The sequence below is a fragment of the Muntiacus reevesi genome, chromosome 2 (genome assembly GCF_963930625.1).
Source record: "Muntiacus reevesi chromosome 2, mMunRee1.1, whole genome shotgun sequence".
In the NCBI taxonomy this organism is placed as follows: domain Eukaryota; kingdom Metazoa; phylum Chordata; class Mammalia; order Artiodactyla; family Cervidae; genus Muntiacus; species Muntiacus reevesi.
This window is the reverse complement of record NC_089250.1, coordinates 192,036,809-192,054,225: the sequence shown is the minus strand read 5'-3', so window position 1 is coordinate 192,054,225 and position 17,417 is coordinate 192,036,809. Positions and strand designations below refer to the sequence as shown.

The 17,417-nt window shown below is 38.9% G+C and overlaps 1 protein-coding gene across 15 annotated transcripts in view; it reads right to left on the bottom strand.

Moving 5' to 3' along the window:
• Window positions 1-17,417, bottom strand: part of MRTFB (myocardin related transcription factor B) — a 208,143-nt gene that overhangs the window by 48,135 nt on the left and 142,591 nt on the right. For all 15 annotated transcript variants that reach the window (XM_065924362.1, XM_065924354.1, XM_065924356.1 and 12 more), the window contains 2 exons: window positions 7,262-7,327; window positions 341-396 (listed from right to left, as the gene is read on the bottom strand). In XM_065924362.1, the coding sequence (XP_065780434.1) occupies window positions 341-396; window positions 7,262-7,327 (122 nt within the window). The remainder of the gene's footprint in view (window positions 1-340; window positions 397-7,261; window positions 7,328-17,417) is intronic.

Sequence of the window (17,417 nt, the reverse complement as noted above, 5' to 3'; positions counted from 1 at the left end):
GATCTGGTGTAAATCCATCCCCTGGGTTATCCATCTGCAGAGCTAACAACCGGCAGAGATGTTCCATCATTATTCTAAAAACTTGTTATGCCCCCAAAGCAAGAAAGAAGTGTGATTTTTCCTTTATGTACAAAACTAGGTTACTAGCTTTTAAAGAACAAAATTTGAATGTCCTGTATTTTCTACCAACCTTCAGGATAAAACTATCCCAGGATACCATGTATCTTGAAAATACACTCTATTTTCTCTATTGACATATGTAGGAGTAAGATTATTACTTGTCCACAGGTATTTTAACACAAAAGAAAGAGGCAGAACATTTTAAATGAAAATTTCTTACTCTGGCTCGTTCCAAGCTTTTTATCTGCTCATGGAATGCCGCGGGGCTCTTCAGAGCTGTGAGAGGAAAAGAAATCATTTCCATGGTATAAATAGAGGAGTTAATACTTCAGTTAAATGTTACAGCATTATCATGATATTTCCTCTTAATCTTATTAGTGTGCCTCTACAGTGCCATTTATTTCCTAGTTCCTTTAGGACAGCTTCAAAATTGAAACCTTAAATGTTTCAGAATTAAAATTACATGTTTCACAAATAAAACAAGTGAACATTTAAAATAGAGTTATAAACATAATGACAACACATGTATCAGGTGAGACTAGTTCCAGCCTGTAGTTGGGGCAAATTACCATTGCCAAGGGAACTGTTGGATGGTTCCTTAACAGGTCTTTGCTCTTATGGTCATACAAGCTACTGGAAGAAGTCCACAGGTCCTCAGGGCAGGTAACGTTGGCATGCTCTAGCCTTGAACACAAGAACACTCTGCAGACCACGTCTAAGGGATCAGAGCTGCCACTTACCGAGAGCCTACAATGCACTCAGTCGCATGCTCTGTGGTCCAGTCTACAGTTATATTGCTGCTGATCACCACAACAGCCTTGTGAGGTTCGGATTGGCCCCAGTACAGATGGAAGGCTCAAAGAGGTTCAGGGAATTTTTGAAGTGATACAGCTAGATGGTCGTGTAAGTGGAATTTAAATCTAGAATTCTGAATTTGGCAGGTTCATGCTCTTCCTACCATACCATAATGCAACTCACTCTAAAGACACAGTGATTCCTTAATCAGTTAACTGCTAGTACATTAAATGTTCCAGAGTCCCAGAGAGAGAGGCAGTACTTATTAAAAGTATTACCTACTACAGTATTTCTATCAGTAAACATAATCTTTGAAAAATCGTTAGTGCTTATATCCATCACTGTCTGACCACACCCTGCAGTCATCACTGTGGGTAGTCAGGCGACGGGAATGGGAATCAGGACTAGGCTTACCTGGGCTGTCACCTCTCAGAATTGAGCAATCAGTTCTTGGTAACATTCGACTCTGGTACTTAATGAATAGCAAAGAATCACACAAGTCCAGCCCAAACAGGTTTGGCTAGGGACCAGCTCCTAAAAGCAGACTATAGCTGGCTTTGCAGTGACGTTTAAAGCATCATACTTTGATCCTGTTTGACTGGTTCATATCAAGTATGTAGTGGTAAAAAAAAATTTGGCAGATTATCAAATCAATTTCTGTAAAAAAAATTTTTTTTTTTATAACCTCTGGCTTTTTTTTTTTTTTTGGTTTTTCTAACTCATTTATTTTAATTGGATGATAATTACTTTACAACATTGTGATGGTTTTTGCCATACATCAACATGAATCCTATGCCTTTTATTTTTTTTTTTTAGTTTTCTTTTTTTTTTTTTTTTTATTAATTGGAGGCTAATTACTTCACAACATTTCAGTGGGTTTTGTCATACATTGACATGAATCAGCCATGGAGTTACATGTATTCCCCATCCCGATCCCCCCTCCTCCTCTGCCTTTTAAAAAAAAATTATTTTTGGCTGGGCTGAGTCTTCACTGCTGCATATGGGCTTTCTCTAGCTGCAGCGAGTGGGGGCTACTCTTCGTTGCAGTGCTCAGGTTTCTCATTGCTGTGGCTTCTCTTGCTGCAGCTCAAGGGCTCTAGAGCACGGGCTCAGTTGCCCCACAGCTTGTGAGATCTTCCTGGACCAAGGATCACACTCATGTCCCGAACACTGGCAGGTGGATTCTTAACCACTGGACCACCAGAGAAGGCCCTATCAAACCAGCTTCTGATACCTGGCTTTACCACAACACGAGATTTAAAACACGTAGATAATTAGTAGTAGTTCAGAAAAAAAGGAGACCCCGGTTACATTCTTGGGTCAGGAAGATCCACTGGAGAAGGGAATAGGCTACCCACTCCAGTATTCTTGGGCTTCTCTGGTGGCTCAGACAGTAAAGAATGTGCCAGCAATGAGGGAGACCCGGTGTTCAAACCCAGGGTTGAGAAGATCCCCTGGAGAAGGGAACGGCTATCCACTTCAGTATTCTGGCCTGGAGCATTCTGTGGACTGTATAGTCCACGGGGTCACAAAGAGTCAGACATGACTCAGCAACTTTCATTTTCACTTTAGAAAAAAAAGTTTTCACTGGGAAGGACATCTTATCGCACAGAAAAATCCATGTAACCTTTATCACAAACCAGAAAAAGCCAACAGCAATGATTGTGAAGACTGGAAAGCGTTAAGTGCATTCTGTTAATTTCTTTCTAGTTTCTTTAAGCCAAATGAATTACTTCTTAGAGAATACCCATTTTTAGACTAAGGCTCCCAAACAATCCTAACAGCCTATACAAAAAAACCACTCTTCTCCTCTAAAATATAAAATCACCTCCAAATTCGGTGATTACGTCAGTTCATTTGAGTCACTCAGTCGTGTCCCACTCTTTGCAACCCCACGGACTGCAGCACGCCAGGGATCCCTGTACATCACCAACTCCCACAGTCTACCCAAACGCATGTCCCTATATAGAGAGGGTGATGCCATCCAACCATCTCATCCTCTGTCATCCCCTTCTCCTCCTGCCTTCAATCCTTCCCAGCATCAAGGTCTTTTCCAACGAGTCAGTTCTTCCCATCAGGTAGCCAAATATTGGAGTTTCATCTTCAGAATCAGTCCTTCCAATGAATATTCAGGACTGATTTCTTTTAGGATGGACTAGTTGGATCTCCTTGCAGTCCAAGGGACTCTCAAGAGTCTTCTTCAACATCACAGTTCAAAAGCATCAATTTTTCGGCGCTCAACTTTCTTTATAGTCCAACTCTCACATCCATACATGACCACTGGATAAACCATAGCCTTGACTAGACGGATCTTTGTTGGCAAAGTAATGTCTCTGCTTTTGAATATGCTGTCTAGGTTTGTCATAGCTTTTCTTCCAAGGGGCAAGTGACTTTTAATTTCATGGCTGCAGTCACCATCTGCAGTATTTTTGGAGCCCAAGAAAATGAAGTCTCTCACTGTTTGCATTGTTTCCCTATCTATTTGCCATGAAGTGATGGGACCCGGATGCCTTGATCTTCGATTTTTGAATGTTGAGTTTTAAGCCAACTTTTTCACTCTTCTCTTTCACTTTCATCAAGCGGCTCTTTAGTTCTTCTTTGCTTTCTGCCATAAGGGTGGTATCATCTGCATAACTGAGGTTATTGATATTTCTCCTGGCAATCCTTGATTCTAGCTTGTGTTTCATTCAGCCCAACATTTCGCATGATGTACTCTGCATATAAGTTAAATAAGCAGGGTGATAATATACAGCCTTGACGTACTCCTTTCCTGATTTGGAACCTGTCTGTTGTTCCATATCCAGTTCTGTTGCTTCTTGACTTGCATACAGATTTCTCAGGAGGCAGGTAAGATGGTCTGGTAGTCCCATCTCTTTAAGAATTTTACAAAGTTTGTTGTGATCCACACAGTCAAAGGCTTTGGTGTAAACAATAAATCAGAAGTAGATGGTTTTCTGGAACTTTCTTACTTTTTTGATGATCCAACTGATGTTGACAATTTGATCTCTGGTTCATCTGGCTTTTCTAAATCTAGTCTGAACATCTGGAAGCTCACAGTTCACATACTGTTGAAGCCTGGCTTGGAGAATTTTGAGCATTACTTTGCTAGCGAGTGAGATGAGTGCAACTGTGCAGTAGTTTGAACATTCTTTGGCATTGCCTTTCTTTGGAACTAGAATGAAAACTGACCTATTCCAGTCCTGTGGCCACTGCTGAGTTTTCCAAATTTGCTGGCCTATTGAGTGCAACACTTTCACAGCATCATCTCTTAGGATTTGAAATAGCTCAGCTGGAATTCCATCACCTCCACCAGCTTTGTTCGTAGTGATGCTTCCTAAGGCCCACTTGACTTTGCATTACAGTATGTCTGGCTCTAGGTGAGTGATCACAACATCGTGGTTATCTGGGTCATGAAGATCTTTTTTGCACAGTTCTTCCGTGTATTCTTGCCACCTCTTAATATCTTCTGTTTTTGTTAGGTCCATACTATTTGTGTCCTTTACTGAGCCCATCTTTGCATGAAATGTTTTCTTGGTATCTCTAATTTTCTTGAAAAGATCTCTAGTCTTTCCCATTCTGTTGTTTCCCTCTATTTCTTTGCATTGATCACTAAGGCAGGCTTTCTTATCTCTCCTTACTGTTCTTTGGAACTCTGCATTCAAATGGGTATAACTTTCCTTTTCTGCTTTGCCTTTCGCTTCTCTTCTTTTCTCAGCTATTTGTAAGGCCTCCTCAGACAACCATTTTGCCTTTTTGCATTTCTTTTTCTTGGGGATGGTCTTGATCACTGCCTCCTGTACAATATCACGAACCTCTGTCCATAGTTCTTCAGGTACTCTATCAGATCTAATCCCTTGAATCTGTTAATCATAAGGGATTTGATTTAGGTCATACCTGAATAGTCTAGTGGTCTCCCTACTTTCTTCAATTTAAGCCTGAATTTGGCAATAAGAAGTTCATGATCTGTGCCATAGTCAGCGTCCAGTCTTGTTTTTGCTGACTGTATAGAGCTTCTCCATCTTTGGCTTCGAAGAATATAATCAATCTGATTTCGGTATTGACCATCTGGTGATGTCCATGTGTAGAGTCCTCTCTTGTGTTGTTGGAAGAGTGGTGTTTGCTTTGACCAGTGCGTTCTCTTGGCAAAACTCTGTTAGTCTTTGCCCTGCTTCATTTTGTACTCCAAGGCCAAATTTGCCTGTTACTCTAGGTATCTCCTGACTTCCTACTTCTGCATTCCAATTGCCTACAATGAAAAGGACATCTTTTTTGGGTATTAGTTCTAGAAAGTCTTGTAGGTCTTCATAGAACCATTCAACTTGAGCTTTTTCAGCATTACTGGTTGGGGCATAGACTTGGATTACTGCAATACTGAATGGTTTGCCTTGGAAATGAAAACAGATCATTCTGTCATTTTTGAGATTGCATCCAAGTACTGCATTTTGGACTCTTGTTGACTATAAGGGCCGCTCCATTTCTTCTAAGGGATTCTTGCCCACAGTAGTAGATATAATGGTCATCTGAGTTAAATTCACGCATTCTAGTCTATGCTATATGTTAGTTCACTGATTCCTAAAATGTCAATGTTCAGTCTTGCCATCTCTTGTTTGATCACTTCCAATTTACTTTGATTCATGGACCTATCATTCCAGGTTCCTATACAATGTTACTCTTTACAGCATAGGACTTTACTTCCATCACCAGTCACATCCACAACTGGGTGTTATTTTTGCTTTGGCTCCATCTCTTCATTCTTTCTGGAGTTATTTCTCCACTGTTCTCCAGTAGCATATTGGGCACCTACCGACCTGGGGAGTTCATCTTTCAGTGTCCTATTTTTTTGCCTTTTATACTGTTCACGGGGGTCTCAAGGCAAGAATACTGAAGTGGTTTGCCAGACCACGTTTTGCCAGAACTCTCCACCATGACCCGTCCATCTTGGGTGGCCCTACACATCATGGCTCATAGTTTCATTGAGTCAGACAAGGCTGTGGTCCATGTGATCAGTTTGATTAGTTTTCTGTGATTGTAGGTTTCATTCTGTCTGCCCTCTGATGGATAAGGATAAGAGGCTTATGGAAGCTTCCTGATGGGAGAGACTGACTGAGAGGGAAACTGGGTCTTGTTCTGATGGGCAGGGCCATGCTCAGTAAATCTTTAATCTGATTTTCTGTTGATAGGCGGGGCTGTGTTTGGTGATTAAAGGGAAAGAATCACCTTGGACAAATATTCTAAAATTAATCAACTGAAAAATGAAGGGATGAAACTTAAAGCTACTTGGCAAAATATCTTTACTTGGGCAAGAAAGATTTTATTAATTATAAATAGGATGTTTATTAGTCCTGTAATTGAGATGCAAATTAAAAGATGCTTACTCCTTGGAAGGAAAGTTATGACCAACCTAGACAGCATATTAAAAAGCAGAGACATTACTTTATCAACAAAGGTCCGTCTAGTCAAGGCTATGGTTTTTCCAGTGGTCATGTATGGATGTGAGAGTTGGACTATAAAGAAAGCTGAGCACCGAAGAATTGATGCTTTTGAACTGTGGTGTTGGAGAAGACTCGAGAGTCCCTTGGACTGCAAGGAGATCCAATCAGTCCATCCTAAAGGAGATCAGTCCTGGGTGATCGTTGGAGGGACTGATGCTGAAGCTGAAACTCCAATACTTTGGCCACCTGTGCGAAGAGCTGACTCATTTGAAAAGACCCTGATGCTGGGAGGGATTGGGGGCAGGAGGAGAAGGGGATGACAGAGGATGAGATGGTTGGATGGCATCACCGACTTGATGGACATGCGTTTGGGTAGGCTCTGGGAGTTAGTGATAGACAGGGAGGCCTGGTGTGCTGCGGTTCATGGGGTCGAAAAGAGTCGGACACGACTGAGAGACTGAACCGAACTGAACTGAGATGCATAATTATACAGACCATCATCTAGCAAAGATAATTAATTTGAATTAAATAAATAAGGTTTTGAATTAATTTATTATGCTACTTTTGCAAGTATCTTTGGAGTCACTTAGATCTAGCGTGATTATTTCAGTTATTTTAAAACTAGGGCTGGAATTTGAATTGAAGAACTGGTATTAGCCTAATTACAGAAATTTAAAGGTGCTTTTTGATCATATAAAATCCAAGTTCATTTTTTAAGTTGCATCTGGTTTCCAGAATGTACTTTAAATGATTCCATCAGCAATGCTGATGCCTGATTTATCCTTGTAAATTCAATGAATAACTGTATATGGATTAAATGGATAACACCGAAAGTAGAGTGTGATGCAGCTTCTTCTTAGACATGCCCATGTTGTTATATCACATTAGAAATGACAAGGACGCGTCCATCTTACGTGGCATGATGCCCTGGTCCACTAGTTGTTCTCTCGTCCTCCTTTGTTGCAGCCTCAGCTGGAGCACTGTAAAAAGGAAATAATCACCATTGAAGTTTACATGCAACTGTAAAGTCCAGAGGAGATATAATTAAGCTTAATTAATCTTCTATTTCATAACTGAATAGGGATACTACCATTCAACCTGTCAAAAAAAAAAAAAAAAAAACCCGTTTATGATTTCTGCCTGTTGGGTGAACTCTGAAGTTCTCTCAGCATATTTTTTGCTTAGTCAGTTAATAATTTTAAGTTAATAATTAAAGCTAATAAGTATTTTTTAATAAATAAAATCACATCATACTTAGCAAATAAACAAAAATAGTTGGCTTATACATTGTCTTATTAGTAAGATTCCTTAGCTTTTTAAAAAATAAGTTAATAGCAAAGATGTATTTTAAGGAAAGATTAATGTATCTGGAGGAACTTATTCCATCTGGAATAAATCTTCAATAGCTTTAAAGGCCAACTTCATAATAAAAATGAGACCTATGAGATACTACTAATGACCCAAGGGAAAATTTCTGAATTAAGACCTTAAAGTTTAATAATCTGTGTACAAACATAACACTGTATCTCATTCTAGAAGTTCTAAGAAAGCCGTAAATCAACTGATACCTAATCATTTTAATTAAGAGAGTAAATGAATCACTCAACTTGTAGAAAACAAGGTACCTATCACAAAATGGGGAAATTCTGTTGGCCAAACTTAATAAAATATATATTTTCCCCCTAGATTTCTCAAGCAGATTCCTTTCATAGCATCTCTGTGTTTCTATCTGGAAAGTGAACTGATTTCAAAAAAGAGTAACAAATGAAGTAACTACGAAAAACATTTTCCTTGGTTTAGCCTACATTCAATTTTAAGTTTCCATGTTTAATTTTTATTTCAGACCATGGATGAAAACCAAGGTTAGGCTTACTAAGGGCACGCTTTAGGGCTGTCAATATGCAAAAAAAGAAAAAAATTACCTGTGTGTATTTCTTAAATCATAGGGAAAGAAGACAGTTTTGTGTTGTTTTTTTTTTTAGCAAGTGTGTGATGAGGCTGGTTTGGACCAGGCTCAAATGCAATGCCCATAATGGTTCCAACTTCTAGTTAACCCGAGGCCTGGCCTGCGGGACCTGAGGCCCTCACGTCACAGCCTTGCTTTTTGCTTGGTCTAACTGCAGAGCAGAGCCCACTCTTAGATATACTTCAAAAGGAGACCTGACTGTAAAACGGCTTTTATTTTCATATTCATTGCTAAATACGAATGTCATCCTTTACTCAATATCGAAAAAAAAATTTTTATCTGCTTCTTTCGGGGGCCATAGGACCACAAAACTTCACTGACATCTCCTTTAGTGCTGAAGCAATTGAGATAAGATTCTATCACATACAGTAAAGAAAAATTAATGAGTCAAAAAATATATGCACATGGTTCTCAATTAGAATGTTTTGCAATTCTCTGAATCAATTATACTCTAACACGAAGATCTTTGCCCTGATAACTTACAGTTTATTGAGAATAGTATGTTCCCACTGTACTTCACTAGGAACAAATATAACCAGGGAGATGACATGTGGATCTGAAAGCACCCAAATGTCTGCATACTCTGACATTCTTTTGTGAATGTCAAAGCTAATGCTTGTCTGAAATCAAGGTGGTCATATTCAAGAGGCAGAATGCCAAGGAAAGAATACTGAGAAGAGAAAAGGGTCAGAACAATCTCTAGTTCAAAGGCTGACACTTCTGGAACATGGTGGTCCATGTCTGTTGGAGAGTCCCCAGCAGTAGTATTTTTCCTTCCTCCTGAGGGAGTCTTCAAAGAAAGGAGTAAAATAGAAAGGGTAAAGAAAACATCAACAGCCCCCTTGTTTGATTTAAACCAAACAAACAATGCATCATACTAGTGAGACAAATGTGTCAAACATGATACATATTTTTAGGCAAATGGCATCTTGGAATGAGGGTGGATATGCATACTTTATTAAATATATCCCTATTATTGATCACTTAGGTTGTGTCCAATTTTTGCAACTCCTATATCTAATGCTATGGTGGATAATTTTGTGTATAAAGTTTATTCCTGGGCTGGTTCAGCCTGTGACGGGCCGGCCGCCCCCGCCAGAATAAAGTGCCCCTTGTGGAGACGGCCAAAAAAAAAAAAAAAGTTTATTCCTTATTTCCTTAATTCCTAAAAGGAGGAATGTCCTTATGTGGTCCATATAAGGCATAGCCATAACGTAAGGACTAATTTGTATGCAAACCATCATCTTTGAAATTATAGTAGACATGTGAAAACATGAATATAGACTACTTTATATCTGCTGCATTTAGAGAAAAATTTTCTAATTAATTTTTGAATTTTTCCAAGATGATGTGGGTTATTACCTCTTAAGGTTAACATTCATGGTTTCCTACTACATTTCAACAAAGAGAAAAATGAATATAATTTTGAAAATTCTTGGTGTTATTCCTTGTTACAACAGAAAAAAACAAGACTGTGCCAACATATGTGGTTTTTGCTTGTTTATTTTAGCTGTGCTGGGTCTTTGCTGCTGCTGGTGGGCTTTACTGCCTAATGGCATATGGGATCTCAGTTCTCTGGCCAGGGATGGCACCTGCACTCCCTGCGTTGAAAGGTGGATTCTCAACCACTGGACCACCATGGAAGTCCCAACATAAATGTTTTGAACTTGCTCTTTTTTATATACAAGTAAAAATTTTATTTTAACCACCATTCTGAAAAATGAAAGGTAGCTTATCTAATAGCGAAGAGGAAATGTCATTCTTCACCATCAGAAATAGCTCAGATAGTAAAAAGCATCCTCTTTTAGTTCCTTTCTCCTGCATCTTAAATGGATTAAAGTGCTTCTAGAACAAGACTTTAGGATTAGTTTCCAATATTTAAAAAAAAAACAAAAAACAAAAAAACCCCTTAGAATAATGTCTTTCATATAATATTTATACCCCCTTCAAATGTTTAGCTGCTTTCTGAACCAAGATGAATATGTCTATTCTCTTTTGTTTCTATAAATAGAATATTTGAAATGTTTCCACAATATGATGTAATTAAAGTTCCTTTTCACTCTAAAGAAAAAAACCCATATTAGCAGCATTAGCAGCATAAACAACATAAAGCAGTTTACCATGAGTTGAATGAGCCAAAACAAAGCACAGTTTTTAGCCAGGGGACTTGCAAGGGGACATCTGAGGACTGTATATTACAAAAACAAGGCAAAAATGACACTTTCTGGGAAGCAGTATAGCAGGCAGCCATGGTCTTAGAAATTCTTTATAAACAGCTAGTTTCAGTTACGGGGTATGAAGGAGGGTGGGACGAGTAGGTGTTGGGGGAGATGAGTGTTTGTCTGCAAGGCAGAGAGAAGATTCGATGTATGTTATTTAATTACAAGACACAGGACAGAATAAACTGCAGAATTATAAGGGGAGAAAAAACACAGTCAAACCCTGAGCCAGTCAAATGAAGGCTAGGTAAATCAATGGCAAAAGCAAAGATGGGAAACTAAAGAATATTCTAGTATTGACTATGTATTGACTCTGAAGATAATATTAGGTAAAAAAACAGACCCTGGTTCCAGTTTTTTTAAATTATTTTTCAAGATGTTTGAGTAGTTAAGAGAATGAAGCAGTTGGACTTTGGCAAAACATTGTTAAATGTATTTAGTTGCCTGGCCCTAGAATAACAAAACTATTTAGAAAAATCAACATCTTCATATTATCTTTTGAACTTAGATACAGGAGGGATTAACTGGCCCCTAAACAAGACCCTGGAGGAGGAAATGGCAACCCACTCCAGTGTTCTTGCCTGGGAAATCCCATGGACAGAGGAGCCTGGCGGGCTACAGTCCATGGGGTTAGTTCTGTAAAGATTCCCATATTTTTAGTGCTTTACTGTGAACGGGTATTTTGTAGTCCCAGAGTAAGCAGTCATATCTTGAATGCTTTCCTTCTAAGCCTGGGACTCAGAAATGTATCAATACATGTACCAATAATTTCTCTATTTAAAAATTCATGTTTTGTAAGAATATTTCTATTAAAAGTGACACATGCACATAAAAAAGGGCATTAAAAAAAGTAAAAGATATTTTCTCAGATCAGTCTCTGTAGGCAAAAGAAACAAGAGCTTTTTCACAGCAAAGGAAATCATAAACAAAATGAAAATCCAATCTATTGCACTGGCAGAAAGTATTTGCAAATGATGCTACTGACAATACCCAAAATATACAACAGATCATACTGTAGCTCAATTAAAAAAAAAAAAAATCAAACACCCCAAATCAGAAAATGGGCAGAAGACCTAAATAGACATTTCTTCAAAGAAGATATACAGATGGCCAAGAGGTACATGAAAAAGAGGTTCAATACTGCTAATTATTAGAGAAATAAAAATCAAAACCACAATGACCTCACACCATCATCAAAAAATTTACAAATAATAAATGTTGGAGAGGGTATAAGGGAACCCTTAAACACTGTTTATGAGAATGTAAATTGGTGCAGTTGCTATGGAAAACAGTATGGAGGTTCCTTAAAAAGCCAAAAACAGAGTTACCATATGATCCAGCAATCCCAGTCCTGCATATGTACCCAGAAAAAATGAAAACACTATTTCAAAAAGATCCATGGACTCCAGTGCTTACTATTTACAACAGCCAAGACATGGAAACAACCCAACTGACAGTCAAGAGGACTGATTTAAGACGATGTGGTATATATATAAGATTAACAGAACACAAACAACTATAAGAAACACATAAGCAATAAAGATTTACTGTATAGCACAGGGAACTACATTCAATATCTTGTAATAACTTTTAATGGGAAATAATCTAAAAATATAAATCACTTTGTGATACACCTGAAACTAACACAACACTGTAAGTCAACTATACTTCAATTAAAAAAAAAAGTGAAAGCCAGTCCATCCTACCAGAGACCTCCAGGCCTCCTCCACAAAGGTAACCACTGTTAAATTTCTATGGTTCTAGAGAGTGTTTTGTGAATATTCTGACAATGTTAAATATAGACTATGCAAAGGAAATAAATGGGATGGGATCATGCCATTCACATAGTTTGATTATTTACTTAAAAAACAAAACAAAACAAAAACATGGAATCTAGGTCATTCTTCTTACTGGCTATAGCTAACATATGGATGTATCAATTTTATACTCTGAAGTTCCCAGATTTCTTGCTATTATTAACAGTGCTGCAACGATTATTTTCACTTTGTGGCATTCCTTATGTTTGTGCTTGTGTATAAACACTTAAATACAAATACACACATCTGAAATTTTGATAGAGTCACTTTGCAATCCAAATGGTTGCACCAATCTATTTCCCCATTTACAAGATAAAAGGGGACCTTTCTTTCTGTTCATCGTTTCCCCACAGTATACATCATCAGGCCGTAAAGTAATTTTTAAATTCAGAAACAAAGATCACTTACTCTTAGCCACAACTACCAACAATGTCATGCCAAAGTAACAGTAAAATTTGATATAACTAGTGAACAGTAAGGGAACAAGAGTGATCAAAAGAATTAGTGAGGGTCATGGGGCTGGTTTTTGACTGACTGCAGAGTTTACAGTGGGTGTCAGATGAACTGGTTAAGTTTTCTCTTGTAAACCATACACTGATTTATAAATCTAGTGGAATTTTTCTCATATTCCAGGATAGAAACCTAGTAAGCATAAGGCTTCCCATTTTTTTTTCTTCAACTCCAACACAGCTGAGAGATGTAATGGAGAGATTTGATACATACTTAGAGCAAAATCAACACTATGTGGTAAAGGACTGGATGTTGTGTTTGAAGGAAAAAAAATAAAGATGGTGCCTGGGATTCTGGCTTAAGAACCTGGGTAGATCATTAACTGAGATAAAGAACACATGAGGGCCATTTAGGGAGCTCAGTCTTGGATATGCTGAGTTAGAAGTGGAGATGGCAAAGTGACAACTGGTTCCACGGTTCCAAATTTCAGAAGGTAGGTCTTGGCAGAAGACTAAAATTTGGATGTTGTCACTTATGTGGTATTTGAAGCCATGGGAGTTTGCCACGGTAGAGAATATACAAAGAGGAAGCAACAACCAAGCCCAGGAGCAAGCTCCTAGGAAATCCAACTTACAGCCCACTTTTATAGGTCGGATGGGGGTGAAAGTCAAAAAAGGACACAAGCAGAAGATCCCCAAGGAAGAGGAGGAGCCTGGAGAGTGTGTGTAGAAGTGTTTCCAGAAGGGCTCAGGACCAGTTGGGCCCAATGCTGCTGCTGCTGCAATACACGGAGGAGCTGCTCTGTGGAGTGACGGATGGAAATGGAACTTGAAGAGGTTAGGGAGCAAGGAGGGGTGAGTGTGAGAATGACAGTAATGGCAGAAATGCTTTCATGATGTTGCGCAGCAAGGTAGGAGAGAGCTGAAGGCTTGAGGGGTGTGGAACTTAAGGTTGGAACATACCTAAACAGGTTTATAAGTGATAAAGAGCAAGAGGGAAAGGGGGTGGGGTTGGGGAGGGAGAGAATGAAAATGAATGAATATGAACGAGAATAAAACAGAGAGTAAGAGGCAGCAAGTTTCCTGAAGGGGGTTGGGATTCAGAGGAAACAAGAATATCACCTCCTCCATCATGACAGGAGGGCACAGAGAATTGCATATGGCTGCAGGTGGGTTTATAGATTTGGTCTGGTATATCCAGCAAATTTTCAAATGATGGCTTTTAATTTCTCAAAGAAGGAGGAGGAAAGATCATCTGTTCAAAATGAGATGCATACGAAGGAAAAGTCAGTTTGAGGCCAGTGAAGAAGGTCTGAAATACTCATTGCAGACTGTGAAGAACAAGTTGGAAAAGAAAAACATGGTTATTTTTCCCTAAAATGCTCCAACTCATAATGTAACAGCTTAGGGGAGAGAAGTCAGTCCAGAAACAAGCAAGTCACTCAATGGCTCTGAACTATATCATTTTTTATCAGAGAAAAAGACAACAAGATACAAAATTAGAACATTTGGCAGTTCTTTCTCAAGCTCATCACGTGAAATTTTTAAGTTAAGAACAGTTGCAGCCCAGCAACCCGACCTCCAGGTGAAGTGAAAATGGGCTCTGAAACACACACATACACACTCATGTTCATAGCAGCACTAGTCACAACAGCCAAAAGGTGGGTACAGTCCTGATGTCATCAACACATGAATGGACGAGCAAATTCTAGTCTATCCATACAGTGGAATATTATTCAGCTGTAAAAGAAGTGAAGCACTGTATGTGTGACAACATGGATGAATTAAAAAAATATCACACTAAGTAAAAGAAGCCAGCTGGCAACAGGTCAAATATTATATGATTCCATAGATGTGAAATATCCAGAACTGGTAAATACAAAGAGACAGCTACTCTGCTGGCTGCCTGAAACTGGGGGGAAGTAACTGCTTCATGACCACAAGGTGTTTCCTTGGACTAATGAAAACATTTTGGAACTAGATAGAGGTGTACTTGCACAACCCTGTGAATACATTAAACGCCCCTGAAATCGTTCACTTTAAAAAAGTTACTGTTATGGGAATTTTATCTCAACAGAAAAAATGGAACAGCTGGCGGAACAACAGACCTTAAGAAACTAATTACTCGATAATCAAATTTCTTAATTCCACTCATGGCTGGCTAGCCCCCCTCACCATCATAATTCCATTAACCACCAATGGTGACTTTGTCTTCTAATGATTTGATGACTACAGTAACAGCTATGTATTACATTGCATTCCCTGCCACACCAAATTCTAGGTTTTGTTGTGCTGGGTGGGGCCTCTAATTCCCCTTCTAGACCTTGTCCTTATATTCTAGCACCGTTTACAATGCTTGCCATATAGAAACTTTAATAAACGTGTTTTACTTAATGTTGCATGGTATACTTACAGCATATAACTGAGTTACTATTTTCTAAGGAAAGAGAATTCTAGCCAAATTTAAGGATAAATACCAAGAGGATTTTGTATGTGGCAAGTGATTATCATGGGACAGAACCAACACTTGTCTTGCTTAGTTGTATGAATTTGAGGCTTCAGACATTTTGGAATTGATGTTGGTGACATCTACTTATATTTAAATCTAATTATATTGTTTTAAAGGTAAAAGAAGACTGAAAAAGGGAATGCTAAGGGCAAAGAAGTAAAAAAGAGCATGGAAAACTGATAGTAATTTCACCTCCATTTACAATTAATGTGAAATTCAGCTTGTATTAGAGAAGTGTAAAAGTCAATCCTAAAGGAAACCAACTTTGAATATTCACTGGAAGGGCTGGTACTGAAGCTGAAGCTCCAATACTTTGGCCACCTGATGTGAAAAGCTGACTCACTGGAAGAGACCCTGACGCTGGCAAAGATTGAGGGCAAGAGGAGAAGGGGGTGACAGAGGATGAGATGGTTGGATGGCATCACTGACTCAAACTCAGGGAGATAGTGAAAGACAGGGAAACCTGGCGTGCTGCAGTTCATGGGGTCGCAAGGAGTCAGACACGGCTTAGCAACCGTACAGTACCAACAGAAAGCACTTAAGTACTCTTATAGATGGTAAAAAGATTATAGGAGAGTACAACCAAAGATTATAACCTTTTGTTGTATTTTCATGGGCCTAATTTGTCAATTATAAAATAAAGTTCTTCTTCAAGTTGTTTAAAATAAAGGAATACAAAGAGACCAGAAATAAAATGGTGGTTTGCCTTGTAAGAGTCATGCTATCTGCACTGATTAAGCAAACTCCAACTACCACTTCCTGTCTGAAGCAAATATATACACAATATACACATAAATCTAAACCTCTGATATTACCAAGTACAAACAGCATTTTGATCAGGAATTTTTATACTATGATTATTTTCCATTTAGAAAAAGGAGAGACAACATTGTTAATTAAAAAAAAAACATGCAAGTAAACCTTAGGATTTCTCTGGTGATCCAGTGTTAAGAATCCACCTGCCAATGAAGAGGACGTGGGTTTGGTCCCTGGTCCAGGAAGATCCCACGTGCCTCAGAGCAACTAAGTCCTGTGCCACAGCTACTGAGCCTGTACCCCACAGAACGAGCCACGAACACTGACCCAGTGAGCTGCAGCTACTGAGCCTGTGCCCCCTGGAGCCCATGCTCTGCAAGAAGAGAAGCCACTGCAATGAGAAGCCTGCACACTGCAACTAGAGAGTAGCCTGCACTTGACTGCAACTGAAGAAAGCCCATGCACGGCAATGAAGACCTAGTGCAGCCAAAACAAATAAATAAATAAAAAAGAAAGTTAGCCTTAGACTGCCTCAGATAGAAATACAGCCTTTCATCCAGAAAGTCTACTGCAGCCTTACGAAGTCCACTGGGCGTGAGGGGTGTGGGAGAAGAGGCAGGTGGTACAAACTGTGGAATTCTAAACTACTACCCCTTGCTTGTAGGGAGGTCACAGTCAAGAATGCAGCATTTACTCTCTATTAGAAACGAAAGAGCAAAAATGAAGTAAAAACTAAAAATGCAAGCAGTCCAGGCTGACACACTATAGGTTTCCTGCATTAATCTGCAGCATGAGGTCAGGAAGACAATGTTTTCAACACTCAGCCTTGGAAATTTACAGGCACTTTGATAACTCTGTGGTTGGCTGCTGCTTCTGTTTCCATGGAAACAGGCTGCTAAAAATGGGGCATGTTTCTTTAAACTGATCATACCTTCACACAAATTCCCCTCTCCTTTTTGTCGAAAGTTGGAATGAATTTAAAGTATGCTTCTCATGCTATGACAACAGGATGTCAAGGCAGGGGACCTGGCACAGAATGGCAGGGACAACACTAGCCTGTGGCAGACATACAGAAAGGTATCACATGTACCTACGTGCATTTAAAGAAATCTCACTCGGTTAAAAAGTGGAGATTAAAGGACACAGTGGGAAAATGGAAGATTACCACAAATAACAGGCACTTCCAAAGTAAAATCATCTGCTTAATTGGTTACCACCAGCACTGTAAAGAGGTTTAAAAAAACTTGATTTTCCAGACAATTTTTAACCTGTAGGATCATGCTCATTCTGACCCATTATATGCCTAGGTAAGATTCTTAACCCTCCATGGTTCCAAAAGAAAATAATGTTTATT